The sequence below is a fragment of the Urtica dioica genome, chromosome 6 (assembly GCF_054948205.1).
Source record: "Urtica dioica subsp. dioica isolate 48M chromosome 6, U.dioica_male_clone48M_v1_H2, whole genome shotgun sequence".
NCBI lineage: Eukaryota > Viridiplantae > Streptophyta > Magnoliopsida > Rosales > Urticaceae > Urtica > Urtica dioica.
The window spans coordinates 44,520,842-44,536,541 of NC_142761.1; the positions used below are offsets into that span (position 1 = coordinate 44,520,842).

At 38.3% G+C, this 15,700-nt stretch overlaps 2 protein-coding genes across 6 annotated transcripts; one reads left to right on the forward strand and one right to left on the reverse strand.

The window, feature by feature from the left end:
• Positions 1-1,669: 1,669 nt before the first annotated feature.
• On the forward strand, positions 1,670-6,206 carry LOC149394541 (protein CYTOSOLIC ABA RECEPTOR KINASE 5-like). 4 transcript variants are annotated; one of them, XM_089617730.1, is made up of 8 exons: positions 1,670-1,903; positions 2,540-2,720; positions 3,721-3,968; positions 4,055-4,181; positions 4,972-5,245; positions 5,347-5,479; positions 5,598-5,684; positions 5,789-6,206. In XM_089617730.1, exons 2-8 carry the CDS (start codon positions 2,627-2,629, stop codon positions 5,924-5,926), a joined length of 1,101 nt encoding a protein of 366 aa, XP_089473856.1. In that variant the 5' UTR covers positions 1,670-1,903; positions 2,540-2,626; the 3' UTR covers positions 5,927-6,206. The 4 variants fall into 4 exon arrangements, with proteins under 4 accessions (XP_089473856.1, XP_089473858.1, XP_089473855.1 ...); XM_089617729.1 differs by lacking the exon at positions 1,670-1,903 and adding an exon at positions 2,073-2,245; XM_089617731.1 differs by lacking the exon at positions 1,670-1,903 and adding an exon at positions 2,124-2,255.
• A 6,179-nt stretch (positions 6,207-12,385) lies between these two features.
• On the reverse strand, positions 12,386-14,888 carry LOC149394542 (vesicle transport protein GOT1-like). Of its 2 annotated transcripts, none has more exons than XM_089617735.1 (7): positions 14,578-14,888; positions 14,432-14,478; positions 13,952-14,043; positions 13,729-13,809; positions 13,548-13,645; positions 13,368-13,449; positions 12,386-12,759 (listed from the first exon to the last, which is right to left on the reverse strand). In XM_089617735.1, the coding sequence occupies exons 2-7, from the start codon at positions 14,460-14,462 to the stop codon at positions 12,718-12,720; spliced, it is 426 nt and encodes a 141-aa protein (XP_089473861.1). In that variant the 5' UTR covers positions 14,463-14,478; positions 14,578-14,888; the 3' UTR covers positions 12,386-12,717. The 2 variants fall into 2 exon arrangements, with proteins under 2 accessions (XP_089473861.1, XP_089473860.1); XM_089617734.1 differs by having other exon boundaries at positions 14,432-14,496.
• Positions 14,889-15,700: the final 812 nt, after the last annotated feature.

Below are 15,700 nucleotides of genomic sequence, written 5' to 3' on the forward strand. Positions count from 1 at the left end.
ATTTGCCCTTTTGATAAGGCATGTAAGCATCTCTAGTTGCTCCGAGCTGAATGGGCTGGTTGACGCTGAGTTGGCTTGACTCTCCGGTTCCTTCGAGTACCTCGATGGTTTCCAATTGGCCGGTTTCCCGTGGATCTCCCAGCAGGTGTCTCGTGCGTGCCCCGGCTTCTTGCAGTGGTCACAGTACAGTATGCCTTTCCGCTGTCTGTTGTATGGAGCCTTGGCAGCAAGTGCGTGTGATTCCTCATGGGCTATGAGGGCAGATGCATCTTGTGAGTTGGACCCGGAGACCAGTTGGTTCGTCAGCATGAGTTTGCGGCGGCTTTCTTCGTGCCTGACCATCGAGAAGGCCTCTCGCAGCGATGGGAGAGGCTTGATGCTTAGGATCCTCCCCCGGACTTCATCTAGCTCCTTGTTTAGGCCGGACATCGGCTTGAATACTTGCTTCGTCTCTAGAATCTTTGAGTAGATGAGTGAGTCGGAAGGGCAACTCCACTTATGTTGATCGTACGCATCTATCCTCTGCCATAGCCTGGTGAGTGTGGTGTAGAATTGAGTGACAGATGCTTCTCCTTGTTTAGAGTCGTGTAAGAGATTTTCAGTCTCAAACAACTCCGAGGTATTTTTTGAGTCTGAGAAGGTGGCCCGAGCAGCTTCCCAAATCTCTGATGCTGTAGAATAGAGAAGAAAATTTTCTCCAATTTCAAGAGTCATAGAATTTAATAACCATGACATTACCATATTATTGTCCGCCTTCCACATTCTGATCTTCAGATCGTCAGACTTTGGAGCTTGAGCTTCTCCGGTGAGGTGATCATCTCTTCCACACCCACATATGAACATCTGCACCGACTGAGACCATTGGAGGTAATTTTGGCCATTTAATCTATGGCTAGTGATGGTGTTTGAGGTTTGTTCAGGTGTGTTTAGGATTGGTGTTTCAGATGAGGAGACGAAGGCTTGAGGTTGGCCGTATTTGGTCATTGAGATCGAGTTAAAACCGCTCTGATACCATGTAGAAATTAGAGCGTGATAACAAGAGAATGAGAATACTCAATAATATTTCTCTGATCAACTGATCTTTTAAATACACGTACATACCAGGAAGCTTTAACAGACTATCCTATGAAATAGATAACGTAACAGTAAAGCTAACAAACCACGAAACTCTAACTACTAGATAATATTAGAATTAATTAAATGACTAATAAGCTTTAACAGATAAACATTAAGGATCAGCACAGCAGAACAGTGAGAAATAATTCTATAAATTTTAAATTTTTTGGACTAGGTCGTTCAATATCAATACATCTTATAAGGTCGTTTGTTATTAATTTTTTTTTAGAAAGGTCTTTCGCTTGTTAGTTTGGTGTACTGCACAACCTTTTAATATTAATGAGTCAATTAAACAAAGAATACAAAAAGCTCTTTGTAACCGTTAGCACTGTACCTAATTTTTTAAAAATACCATAATAATTTAGATTGCCAAGTCAGCAAACACCTAAAAGAACTCTTATCACGCCAAAGAGAACACCGTTGGCGATTCCCCACCACTTTGCTTCTGCTTTTTGCCACCGCCTTTCCGCTTTATTATTTTATATTTTCTTTTATTTTAGAGCCTAACAAAAAAACTTAAATGAAAATTTATTTTATTTATATACCACATATCTGAAATTCATAAAGCGCTTATTGTTGCATTAAACGCAATACGTGTAAATACATTTCTAAAAATTATAGAAGAAAAAGAAAGGGCTTTTATTGCAAGTTTGACGGGAAAAGATAGAGAGACGCGTTTGCATCTCTGTCTTTCTCATTTGTTTTTCTCTCGAATCCCAATTCCAATCTGTCTCTCCACCAAAGCAAACCCTAGGAAATTTCAACAACAAAGAAAGAGAGAGCTCAGGTAATTAAATCACAATCTATGAGAGTTACGATTTCGCTTCCTAATTTTGGATTCCTCGATCCATTATTTTTCGCCTAATTTTAGCATTTTCATCTCTGTCGCTTTTCTGTGTTTCCTCTATTTGACCACCTCTTTCTGTTGTTTTCTTCTCCTATATCTCAATTCGTTTATTCTTGTTCTTGTTGTTATCTGATTCTTGATTTTCCTGTCGCTGAAAATATTTTGTATCTGAAAAAGGAAAAGAAACAAAAATTAATCGGGAATTGAGTTTCCGATATTTTTGAGATTTGAATTTCCTTTTCGTTGATGGAAAGGAGAGATTATCAGAGGCACGGCCTGGTGGTAAGAACCTGTGGGTTTTCCTTTCTTCACTGTCGACGATTAATTTGAAAAAAAAAAAAAAAATTATTCTTCATATTCTCGAACGTGATTTCGTCATCGCGTAATTTTCTATTCTTCTTTTCTGATATACATTTTCATAAATTAGCATCAGCATATCTTTGTCACCAGAATCTTACATTCTGGCAATGCAAAGAGAAAATCATAATCTGAATTTCAATGTCCTTGAGAAAAAAAAGTTTTATCTGATTAAGAATGCTTTGAACCGAATTTAATTTGATTTTTTTTTCTGATCAGTCACATGCTCCGCCGCCTGGATATTTTGTGCGATTGGAGAACAGAAGTGGTGAAGAGGATTCGAGAGTGACGAGGAAGAGAGACAGAATGCGGCGTTGGCTTTGTTGCAACTGTCACGTCGAAGAGACTTACCAGTCCAACGAGAACGAGCATCTCAAGAGCCCCAGAAATCACTCTGAAGGTTTGTGTTGACATATCCTCTGCATATTTAGAAAGCCTATTGACAAATTGACAATGAGATGAGAACAACCCGATATCGAATCTTAGTTCATGGATTCTAGCTCGTGACCTTGTTTCCATAAATGAATAAATAACCAGTCTTATAAGTTATGATTTGGCTTGTAATATACCATCAAGCTCTTACTACTAAGGTTTGTGTTGACGTATCCTCTGCGAAGTTAGAAAGCCTATTGACAAATTGACGATGAGATTAGAACACCCCGATATTGAATCTTAGTTCATGTATTCTAGCTCGTGACCTTGCTTCCATAAATGAATAAATAACCAGTCTTATAAGTTATGATTTGGCTTGTAATATACCATCAAGCTCTTACTACTAAGTACTGACGCATGTAAGCGACTATTTTTATTTTTTATTTTAAAGAACTTGGTGTTTTTTTTTTGTTTTTTTTATTTTATTTTTATAAATCATTAAAATGAGACCCCAATTTTGAGTCTTAGTTGTATTTTTGGTTTTGGACGCTTTAAACCTCTTGGAAGCTTTGTTGTGTATTATATATAGCTCACGACCTTATTTCGATAAATAAATATAAAAAAGATATTCCGAAACCAGTCTTATAGTCATGATTTGGCTTGTAAACCATCTTTAAATATACCATCAAGCACTTACTATTAACAAACATAAGCAACATAACATATCTATTTTTTTTCTTCTTTTTTTTTAAGAACTTGGTGCTGTGTTTTGCGGTTTTACAATATTAAAGAATTCAGTTCTGAATTAGCAGTTTTAATTATGAATCCATGTGCTCTATCCATCTGTTTCTAGTGTTTGCAATTTCATTCCCTCTCTACTGAGATCCTTCTTTGAATATATGCTTTTACATGCCAAATGCAATAATATAGATTCTTTTCTTTCAACCTGAGATTTATTTTACACAAAAAAGTATCATCAAAAGCATTAAATACTTCTCAGCTCATAAATCTTGGCCGTGCTATTATAGGGATCCATAAGAAAGTTCCACCTCAGGCCAAACCTGAAGTGCTTAAGGCTCCACCGCCAATCGAGGTACCTGCTTTATCTCTAGAAGAACTCAAAGAAAAGACCGACAATTTCGGATCCAAAGCACTCATCGGCGAAGGATCATATGGGAGAGTATACTACGCAAGCCTCAACAATGGGAAAGCTGTGGCTGTGAAGAAGCTCGATGTTTCTTCCGAGCCCGAGACAAACGTTGAGTTTTTAACTCAGGTATGAAAAAAAAAAATTCTCGTCCAAAATATAGTTATTTAGTAGCAAGTACCTACTAACAATATGTAATATTTTTTCCCCCTCAGGTGTCCATGGTTTCCAGATTGAAACATGATAACCTTGTCGAGTTGCTTGGGTATTGTGTTGAAGGGAATCTCCGCGTGCTTGCGTACGAGTTCGCCACCATGGGATCTCTCCACGACATATTGCATGGTTAGTAAAATGGGCTCTCTTATTCGTCTTCACATATACATTTATATAATCTAATGTCAAGGGGTTAGTCTAGTTGTAAGGAAGATTCTTGGGACCTTATCAGTCACTGGGATTGACTCCCGGTCGATCGATATATATCATGGTTTTAAAAGGCGTAAACGGTAATCGAGGCGATTTCTGTTTTTGAGGCAAGGCGTATTGAGGCGTAAGCCTCAAAAGATAGGCATAAATTAATTTTTTTGTATAAATCTGAAATCATCCCAAAATAAATTTAGACTAATAATGCTTAGTTTTAACCTTCATATACTAGTTTAACAATGAAAACCCAAAAAAACCCTTATCTACGTTTTAGACCAGTTTTAGACTAATCTATATCAGATAACGAAAACCCTGAAATACTAGTTTTAGACTTACGATTCAGGTTATGTGTTAAAAAAAACCCTAATTTACGTTTTATTAATCTTTTACTTAAAAGAAAAAACCCAAAAAAGGCCCAGAAAAAGCCCAAACTTTTAAATTGGGCCTAAAAAAAAACTGCTCTATTTCATGCGTTTCTGGGCGAAAATTTTCAGAGCGTACGCACAAGGCGCACGCCTAAAAACCAAAAGGCGCAAGTTGACTTTTTTTTTTCCCAGGCTTAAGCCTCGAGGCTTTTTCCGACCGCCTCGCCTCAAAGGCGCGCCTTGAAAACGCCTTTTAAAACTATGATATATATATATATATATATATATATATGTGTGTGTGTGTGTGTGTGTGTGTGTATATAATGTTGTTGAAAACGGAATGGCAGGTCGAAAAGGAGTTCAAGGAGCACAACCAGGTCCTACTCTGGACTGGATGCAGCGTGTGAAGATCGCGGTGGACTCGGCTCGAGGCTTGGAATACTTGCACGAGAAGGTTCAGCCATCGATCATACACAGGGATATCCGATCCAGCAACGTGCTTCTCTTCGAAGACTTCAAAGCCAAGGTTGCAGATTTCAATCTCTCGAATCAGGCACCCGATATGGCCGCTCGTCTACATTCCACCCGTGTTCTGGGAACTTTCGGCTACCACGCCCCAGAGTAAAGGCTCTTTTTTTGTCTCGTTATGATTGCGCTCAATTTTCTTAAGGTTTCGTGGATCGTGACGAAACGGAGTTTTGTAAAACTGTCTTGTGTTTCAGGTACGCAATGACGGGACAGTTGACGCAGAAGAGCGACGTGTACAGCTTCGGGGTGGTTCTTCTAGAGCTGTTGACCGGAAGGAAACCCGTTGATCACACCATGCCTCGTGGACAACAGAGTCTCGTGACTTGGGTCAGTCCAATATTTTGCTTTTTTATTTATTTATTTTTTTTTTTTAACCATATATGTATATATTCTTATTTGGACAATTTTGACACTAACATATTATATGTCCTCATTTCTTTCCCAGGCCACACCAAGGTTGAGCGAAGACAAGGTCAAGCAGTGCGTGGACCCGAAGCTAAAGGGAGAGTATCCCCCAAAAGGAGTTGCAAAGGTTGGTCTTACTCTTATTTTTTTTTTTTTTTTGAATTATCCGAATTGTATTCACTATGTGAAATATAAATTTATATAAAATATATGTGTAATCAATTTACACAGCTGGCGGCGGTGGCGGCGTTGTGTGTTCAATATGAAGCGGAGTTTCGTCCGAATATGAGCATTGTTGTGAAGGCGCTTCAGCCGCTTCTCAAACCGCCGCCACTCCCGGCCTTAGCTTCCGATGCTCCTCCGCAATGAGGAGAATTGGTCGTCGAGATATCTCCACAAGAACATCTGCGGATTTGGTTTGATCTCAAAGGAGAGTTTATATATATATATAAAAAATCAAATATATGTTTTTTTTTCCCATGAGATTGGATTTGTAGAGAGAGTGGGACGTTTGCTTGTATAACCGGTGTCTGAGAAGATTGAATTGGGTATTATTACTTTTGGGTATTGGGGTAGAATGTTTCTCTCAATAATCTGTCTTTGCTTTTTCTGGATTTATATTTCTGCTAATCAAACGTTTGGTTTTCCATTTTTATTCTTCAATTCTTTCATAAGCTATGTATAAAATTTGTCACTTTTTGGACAGCTTGCTTATAAATTGTTTAAATAAGCGTAACATCTTGTTTCTTCTGAAGTCAAGGGTATGTAGCCTTATTATTTTTTTTGGGAAAATATCATGTATCCATTGGGTTTTAATGAATTGCCTTAATATCACGTTTACAAACAGTATATTACTTAATTATACTTCAGAAAACATATGTGAAGCAGATATATCCAATATTCCATGATCTAACTTTTTGATGATTTTTTGCATAATAAAAATCTTGACTCCAAAGAGCATGATACCTGAAAGTATGGACTTCATATATCTTCCAACATAGAATTAAGTCCATACATCTTCCAACATAGAATAATAAGACCTCGAAACAATGATTCAATACATAAAAAAAAAAAGATCACACAAAAAACACAAAACAATGAGTAAGTTTAAATGAAACATACAGATTACTTTTTGTAACATTTTCTTTTTATTTTATTTAATTTTATGGAATTACTTTTCTTCTGTAACTTTTGTATTTAAAATGGTGATTTGGCTAAATAGTCTATTTAACGTTAAGAATTTGTAAAATAGTCAAAGTTTGCATAAAATTAAGAAAATAGTCAAAATGTGCAGTAATCAGGTTAATAGTCTATTTAAAGCTAAGAAATAGATTGTCACTTCATTCGAGATCATCTCAAGAGAGGAGACTTGAAGTTGCTACAGGTTCGCTCTGCTCTGCAATTAGCTGACATTTTTACAAAACCCTTATCTTCTCCTATTCTGCATGGTTTGCTGAGCAAGATGGCTCTTAAGAATGTTTATTTGCCATCTTGAGGGGGAGTATCGAGATAGCAGTTGGTTGAGTGAGCTTGCGTGCTGTGCAAGTCACTACCTTGGTTGATGTCGTTTTGTTACTTGGTCCGTCGTTTAGTCGTTTAGTCTCTTATCAGCGTGTGTTGCTGACTGTACAGAGTCGTGCCTTGCTGGCATGACTATATATCTTGTACCTTGCTTTCTTTTCCGAATAATCAGTCAATCAAATCATTCTTTTCAGAGAATATTCCTTCATTCTCTCGTTTGTCCCTTTCTCCACAATTCGCCCTAATTTCTAGGTCAGTGGAGCTCGATAATGTGGACCGACGTCCACGTCGGACTGGGTCCCACAGTCAGGAAGGAGTACGACTTCTTGCTCCCCCTCGCCGGTGCCGGAGACGATCACCGCTTCGCCGCCGTCGACCCCAATCGCCGCCGGATCTCCAACAACCACCAATCGCCGTCTGTGCTAGGTAAGTTCATTCTTTCGACTATTTCTTGATTTCTAATTTCTCGCGCCTTTTCCCATTTATGAAAAATAAAGATAAAGATCGTTTCTTTCTTTGATTTAGGTCAGATTTTTAAATGCGTTTCTGAATTTTAGAGTTCTTTCATTTCATTTTTGTCTTTCTTGATTTTTATGTCTTAGTTCTCTTCGAGTTTTTTTTTTTTTTTTTTTTTCTTAATTTTATTTCGTCGAGTTAAAAATTCGAAAGAGAAAACTAGTACCACTCTTGGGATTGGATTTATTATTTTATTTTTATTTTTATTTTTTTACAATTCCATGATATTAGCTATGTGTCTGAAATCAATGCCACATTTGAGTCTTCTTTTTAATTTTCCTTCTGAAATTAGAATGTGCATACAAGTGAATTCTGAATACTGTCTTGGAGATCCTTTTTTTAATTGGTTCAATTTTTTTTTTTTTTTTTAACACCACTTTCTTGGCATAATATATAAAGAACATTAATAAAGCATGGTTTTTTTTGTTTCTCTCTTAAATTCTTTTTAGTTGACAACCACACACGAATCAAGAGTTTTATGCATAAGAAAATGTGATTACTCGAAAGTCTAGTAAAGAAAATGAAATTAGAATGCCCAACGATATGGATTGTCACTCTTTGTCTTCTTCACTATCTGCAAGTACTTTACCTGCCACATTTGAGTCTTTAATTTTAATTTTCCTTTTGAAATTAGAATGCCCAGTCTAAGTGAATTTTGAATACTGTCTTGGAGATCCTTTTTTTTGGGGAGTGATTAACATCTTTTTGTTTCCTAGGTTTGGAGTTATCTGGCTCATCCGATGAATTCCCAGGTCTTCCTCAGGACGATGAGCACCGAGGGCAATGTCGATCCAACAGATGAAAGTGGACGCAATGACGATTCGAACGAATCGGCAGACTCAAAAGAAAACGACGATTCGAACGAATCGGGAGACTCGAACAAAAACGACGATTCGAACGATTCAAACGACGACGAAGATGGGGGAGAAGGATGAAGATGGGGAAGATGGGGAGAAGAATGAAGATGACGAAGATGGGGAGAAGGATGAAGATGATGAAGACATATGGGACCCGTTCGCAGTCTTGTTCGCCATCTCGGTTATGTTGACCATCGAGGGTCCGATTTTCTATTGCCCGTACGAAGGATGTTTTCGAGCGGCTTTCTTCAGAGCTTGTTATCGCACCCATCGTCGAGTTCGACACAAGAACCTCTGCCGAGTGAACTCTTCTTGCCCCATGGGAGATTGTTGATGGTGGATGTCAAGTGATGGAGCCTAATCTAAGGAATTGGAAAAATTCCCACATCGGTTAGGGATAGTAACTTTGTACATTTCCTTAGTATATATAAAGAATGCTATGTGTTGTATTCCTTTGTACCCAAAAAATAGAAACACTTGTATTTGTAACATTTTCCAATTGGGTTTATAGTATTGCAGCGGCAAAGTGGACGTAGCTTTCTCTTTGAAAGTGAACCACTATAAATCTTGTGTTCCTTCCTTTTATTTTTGTTTTCTGTTTCGAGAGAGAGGTTTTGACAGAGTTAACCCAACACGGTTGAGCGAACTGACGAACTGAATCCAAAGATGTTTGGACGAAGTGACGAAGTCATTCTAGCTCGACTGGACAAGGTGACGAGCTCGACGACAGAGTGACGAGGTCAAAATCCTAACAACTGGTATCAGAGCTTCTAGGTTTTCAGTTTCTTAATCGAAACGGAGTGCGGCCTGTGGAGAAGAAGCGAAGTAGAAAACGATGGGAGGCGAAGAAGGCACGGTGCATGGGATCGGGAAGTTCGACGGGTCGGACTATGCATTCTGGAGAATGCAGATCGAGGATTATTTGTACGGAAGAAAGCTTCATCAACCGCTGAGCGAGAAACCAGAAAAGATGGACCAGAAAGAGGGCAATGTCGATCCAACAGATGAAAGTGGACGCAACGACGATTCGAACGAATCGGCAGACTCAAAAGAAAACGACGATTCGAACGAATCGGGAGACTCGAACGAAAACGACGATTCAAACGATTCAAACGACGACGAAGATGGGGAGAAGGATGAAGATGGGGAAGATGGGGAGAAGAATGAAGATGACGAAGATGGGGAGAAGGATGAAGATGATGAAGACATATGGGACCCGTTCGCAGTCTTGTTCGCCATCTCGGTTATGTTGACCATCGAGGGTCCGATTTTCTATTGCCCGTACGAAGGATGTTTTCGAGCGGCTTTCTTCAAAGCTTGTTATCGCACCCATCGTCGAGTTCGACATAAGAACCTCTGCCGAGTGAACTCTTCTTGCCCCATGGGAGATTGTTGATGGTGGATGTCAAGTGATGGAGCCTAATCTAAGGAATTGGAAAAATTCCCACATCGGTTAGGGATAGTAACTTTGTACATTTCCTTAGTATATATAAAGGATGCTATGTGTTGTATTCCTTTGTACCCAAAAAATAGAAACACTTGTATTTGTAACATTTCCCAATTGAGTTTATAGTATTGCAGCGGCAAAGTGGACGTAGCTTTCTCTTTGAAAGTGAACCACTATAAATCTTGTGTTCCTTCCTTTTATTTTTGTTTTCTGTTTCGAGAGAGAGGTTTTGACAGAGTTAACCCAACACGGTTGAGCGAACTGACGAACTGAATCCAAAGACGTTTGGACGAAGTGACGAAGTCATTCCAGCTCGACTGGACGAGGTGACGAGCTCGACCCACATCGGTGACGAGCTCGACTGGACGAGTTGACGAGCTCGACGACAGAGTGACGAGGTCAAAATCCTAACAACTGGTATCAGAGCTTCTAGGTTTGCAGTTTCTTAATCGAAACGGAGTGCGGCCTGTGGAGAAGAAGCGAAGTAGAAAACGATGGGAGGCAAAGAAGGCACGGTGCACGGGATCGGGAAGTTCGACGGGTCGGACTATGCATTCCGGAGAATGCAGATCGAGGATTATTTGTACGGAAGAAAGCTTCATCAACCGCTGAGCGAGAAACCAGAAAAGATGGACGAGGCAGAATGGAATCTCCTCGACAGGCAGGTTCTGGGAGTTATTCGACTGACGCTGTCAAAGAACGTGGCTCACAACATGGCAAAGGAGAAGACCACTGCGGGAATGATGAAGGTCCTGACGGACATGTACGAGAAACCCTCGGCGAACAACAAAGTATTTCTGATGAAGAGGCTTTTCCACTTGAAGATGGATGAAGGAGCCGGGGTAGCCACTCACGTGAATGAGTTCAACACGATCGTCAACCAACTGTCATCGGTTGAGATCCAGTTCGACGACGAAGGTCTTGGTCTCAAGGTCTTTGGCCTTCAACGCAACTTGAACCTCCTCGAGAGACAGGGTTTCTCTTCCATATTCCACGGCATCGACGAGCGGCGAATATGACTTGGGAAGAGCGTTCAAGATCATCACGGCCCGGTCTTGATCGTCGATGGCCACTTCGAGGTTTGCGGGATTGATGATGATTTTGTTGAAGTCGTCAAGACTCTCTGAGATAGGTTTATCTTCTTGAATCTTGAAGGAATGCAGTTTTCCTTTGAGGTAGATCAGGTTCGTGAGGGATTTAGTCGTGTATCAAGACTCGAGCTTGGACCAAATTCCAGAAGCAGTCTTTTCCGACGAAACTTCGTGTAGAACCTTGTCGCCAAGATGAAGGATCAGGGTACTGAACGCTATGTCGAGGATGTCCTGTTTCTCTGGTGCGGATAACGAGTTTGGCAGCTCCTTTTCTCCCTGTAGAGCCTTCACGATCTTCATCTGAACCATCAAAGCCTTCATGCGTATACGCCATAGACAGAAATCTCATTTTCCGTCGAAGCGCTCTACTTCGACTCGTCTTGAATTCATCTTCGTTTGTCTTGATTGTCGAGATTGGCTCTGATATCAAATGTTACGTCAATCTCTGGTTTAATCTCTCAAGAATGAGATGCCTTAAACTTCAAGAAAGATCTCCGATCGTCCTCGCCGATAAGACTTTGAAAAAGGAAAGATCAACACACGCGAACTTTATCCTGGTTCGGTCACTAACGACCTACTCCAGCCTCTGATCTTCACTATCAACGAAATTACAATGAATCAATGAGTTTGAACAAGAAACCGAGAAACCCTAGAATTACCCCCAAATTGTGTTTCCGAGAATCAACACAATATCTCTCAAATTCTCTCTTTCTCTCTCTAATTCTAACTCAGTGGAATATGTTACAAGTGATTTCCCAACCCGATATATCCTATTTATTGCCACTAGAAGAAAACTTAAAACACAAGCTATCTTTGGATTAAGATGCAATAGTCACCTGCAAAAAAAAAACGCGGAATGGCTTTAAACACGTTTTCGACTAGCCTAGGATCTATCCTAACGATGCTGAGTTCAAATACAACAAAATCTTTGTTATTTCTTCTTCTTGTTGTTCTCAGGTGATACTGCTTCGAGAGGACATAGCTAAAGCTTCTTTCCTTCATTTCATTCCATCGCTCTGTCAATATTTTTTTTACTCATTACTCATACTTCAGTCAGAACTTGTTGTGCAGTTTTTCATACATACCTTTGTTTTTTTTGTTTTTGGTAGTCTTGATGTAAATTGTCAGACCTTTTACATGTGGTGTAACATTCCTGTAATCTTCTTTACAAATAAAATGGCATAATCTCTTTATAGTTTTACATGAGACCAAGTCTTTTTCTTTTTCCGTATATATATCCCTCTCTGAGTGATTGGTGGTTGATTAAGCTCGACGCCGATAAACTGGGTATTGGAGGCTTCGCTCAAAACTCTAAATGTTTACTTTAAAAAATTAATCACCATATTCTAGCAACAAAAGCTTCCAATGTAACATAGAATTAAACAACAGACACAAGTTAAATCCAATATTTTCTTTTCCATTCCGATTCAATTTCAAAACAACCCCGTTGTACTCGTCCCGAGTGATCCAGAAATTCCCGGCCCACTTATAGCGATGATCATAGTCTTCCACATATTTCCTTAAGGCTTGACAGAATAAAGAACTTCAAGCTCTCACTTTTTTTTTGCCCTCTTATCCATTTTGCTCTTATATCAAGGTAAAAGATAACAGATTATATGGAATCAGAGATCATTTTGTACTGTCAACAGAATTAGAAAAAAAAAAAAATGTGCCATATCCGACAGTATTTTATACAAGGACATACAAGCAGACGTGTTCCCCGGCGGCTCACACCGGTACACGCCTTCCTCCTCTGTAACGATCCAAAATCTGCATGGAAAATATCTTAGTTCAATGGTTCTCATTTTTTTTAAACACGTGAATTCATATACTATACTGTCAGAACTATAGAAGGCATGATTGATATGTGGAGCGAAATGTAAAATTAGTTGGGTGCTTTTTCGAAAGTGAGGGCATAATTGATATCATGCATTGGCGAAATATGGCTGACAAACTATTAACTCGGCTCAAATCTAACACACAATAACTTTTTTTTACTGTAACGCGCATCAACCTATTAAGATAGCAAGTACTTATATTCGCACCAAACGTCAAGTCTTAAAAAAGTCTCGTTTATGGTAAGATAAGCTCTTGCTAAACTAGACATTGAAGCAAGTGGACAGTCAACCTACCAAATTCAATTATTTACTTAATCCCCTAATTCAATATTTCCTTGATCTATTACGTCAGCAAATAAATATATTTTCGTTTTAAATCATTCTCTTAATGGAACTTAGTTCCTCCTCATGAAAAAGCTTGCTCAGTCACTTTACTCATAGACCACACTAAAAACACTTCCTCAATCTTTTATCATTAATGTGACGAAAAGTTCTCATCCTGTATAAATGATCAAAAGAATATTTCTGACATTAACATACCGATCTAATATATGGTTGCTGAAATAACCATCCGAGAATAGGTATCCTCTGAAGGAAAACAGCCAGTGTAGGCCAGAAACCACTGAAGGAAAAAAAAAAAAAAAAAAACCAGTCAGCATCTTCAGAGTCTGATGAAATGAACGGTCAACCTTGAAAATCAGGAATGTAAATTCGATGTACCTGAACAGGACAATGAATCCATATGCCTCCAAAAGCATCCCAATTATAGGCCAACCTATAACCACCAAAAAGAAGCCCACTCCAAACGAAATCGTGCCCTGCACAGCGAAAAGACGAACACAAAGTTAGAAAAATTCAGACACGTTATGCTGCGAGAGATGTTGATTGATAAAGCTAATACCTTGAAGTTTTGACGTTTCATGAAGAACTGCATAGTAGACTTAAGCCCGATAGTAATAGTCAACCCCGAGAAGAAGAGGATCTGATTGAGCCACGTAAAACGATAAGATAAGGCAGTGTTAGAACAGTACAGGTTATGAAAAGAAAGAAAGAAAAAAAGTTTCTTCTAAAAAAACAAAAAAAAGAAAGAAAGGAAAAAGGAGTCAGGTTTCATTGGAGCTCACATTTCCCATGGCAAGAAGTCCCTTGTCGAAGAAGAAAATTATTCCCAGAAATGAGAAGAACACGCCGAATCCTGTTAACCCTATCCCGATCTCTGATACATAAAGAAGTTACAATCTTCATGATCTCCCAATACAAACTCAAAATAAACTAATAAAATAGTACAAACGATGTATTATTCAGATCACTCGAAACCAGACGTATATATAGGCTTAACAATGTCCATCCATATATACGATTTCCAGAATCGAGTGACTACACATTCCCAGAATCGTGACGTTACAAACTCAAGCCCACATTTCAAGTTTCCTAAACACTCCTAGATTTATACGATTAAATGCAATACATTCAACGAATTCCATCTGAATCTAGTCAATCCGAGTCGTGTGTTCATTCGTAAATAAATACACAAATTATGAATTACAAACCTCGAAAGCATAAATAAACGCATCACAACGAATTAAAAAAAACGATTAACTCACTTTTACGGTCGTTCATTTCGAAGGAAACCATTTTCGCCGAAAATTCACTGCACGGAAAAAAGCGTCTAAATGAAGATCAATGAAGTTGAACAAAGCTAGTAAATAAACAAATCTTGGATCCGTATTTCATTGATGCAAAAACTCACAATGAAAATCCAAAAGCGACGAAGCTGTTGAGGGAGAAATCGAAGAGGTTGAGAACGATAATAGCCTGAATCGGAATAGAAGAGAAGCGATCGAAAACTTGCCCTAAGTCGTGTCTGTGAGATGAGATGGGATATTAAACGCAGCGTTTTATAAAGAACCAGAAGACGGAAAATGAATGAAATTGGAAGTCGAAGTCAGTCGAAATCGTGCTGATGAGTATAATGGGGGCGCGTGAATTCCACGCCCTCTCTTCTATTGTAATATGACGCTGTCCGACCAATACAAACTCGATGCTTTGTTTTGGAGATAATTTTTATTTTATTTTTATAATTGTAACTGTTAACGCGTTACCCTTGAGGAAATTGGTCAGGTTTTTTTTTTTTTTTTTTAATTGGCTCTTCGGTTAAGTTTAATTGAAGAGAGGTTTCATTGAAATTTCATTTGGATGTCAAGTCAACTCTTTATATGTCTAGAAAACATTTTGAGATTCCAAAATTATAGAATTATAAGTTTTAAAAATAAGAAACTATCTGTTAAATTGTAGCTATCATCGGACAATTTCTTATAGACAACTTTACTGTCTCTAAAAAAAACGTATTATTAGCTTGAGAGAAAACTTATTCTCCAAGTTTTTATGCATTTTGTTGCATGTATAAATGAGACAAAGCCAAACCGTATAGAACCTGAAAATATAAATTTTGGAAAGACAAATTAACCAAAATTAACAAAAATTATCAAAACACGAAACTTGAAAATGTGAATTCCTGAGGAAACGCTCGAGTTGTTACTATAATTTTTTTTTCAAATGAACGAATAAGACTAAATAAAAAAATTACGCTTAATGAATTTATTTTTTAACGTCTGCATCAAATAAAATAATAAACGCAGGTAATCAAATTCTTTAATAACTAATCTCTTAATTTAAGCAAATTATTCTGTCTAGATAAACCAGGATCAGTTATGAATAAATATGAAAAAGTAAAAAAGTATTAACGCAAACACAATAATACTATGAAATTGCCACGTCATAACCGCGGGTTATATTTGAAACATCGGGTAAACTTTGGGCTAAATTACAATCTCTACGTTTGTAGTGGCTTAGGTCGTGCAATTATTCTTTAA

Bases quoted from the DNA above. Each gene is read 5' to 3' on its own strand.
- LOC149394541 (XM_089617729.1), top strand. From the start codon at position 2,210: ATGGAAAGGAGAGATTATCAGAGGCACGGCCTGGTG. The intron at 2,721-3,720 runs GTTTGTGTTGAC...GTGCTATTATAG, and splicing joins CCCCAGAAATCACTCTGAAG to GGATCCATAAGAAAGTTCCA. The intron at 4,182-4,971 runs GTTAGTAAAATG...ACGGAATGGCAG, and splicing joins TCTCCACGACATATTGCATG to GTCGAAAAGGAGTTCAAGGA.
- LOC149394542 (XM_089617735.1), bottom strand. From the start codon at position 14,462: ATGGTTTCCTTCGAAATGAACGACCGTAAAA. The intron at 14,044-14,431 runs GTGAGTTAATCG...TTTATGTATCAG, and splicing joins CGAAATGAACGACCGTAAAA to AGATCGGGATAGGGTTAACA. The intron at 13,646-13,728 runs GTATTAGCTTTA...TTCGCTGTGCAG, and splicing joins TGAAACGTCAAAACTTCAAG to GGCACGATTTCGTTTGGAGT.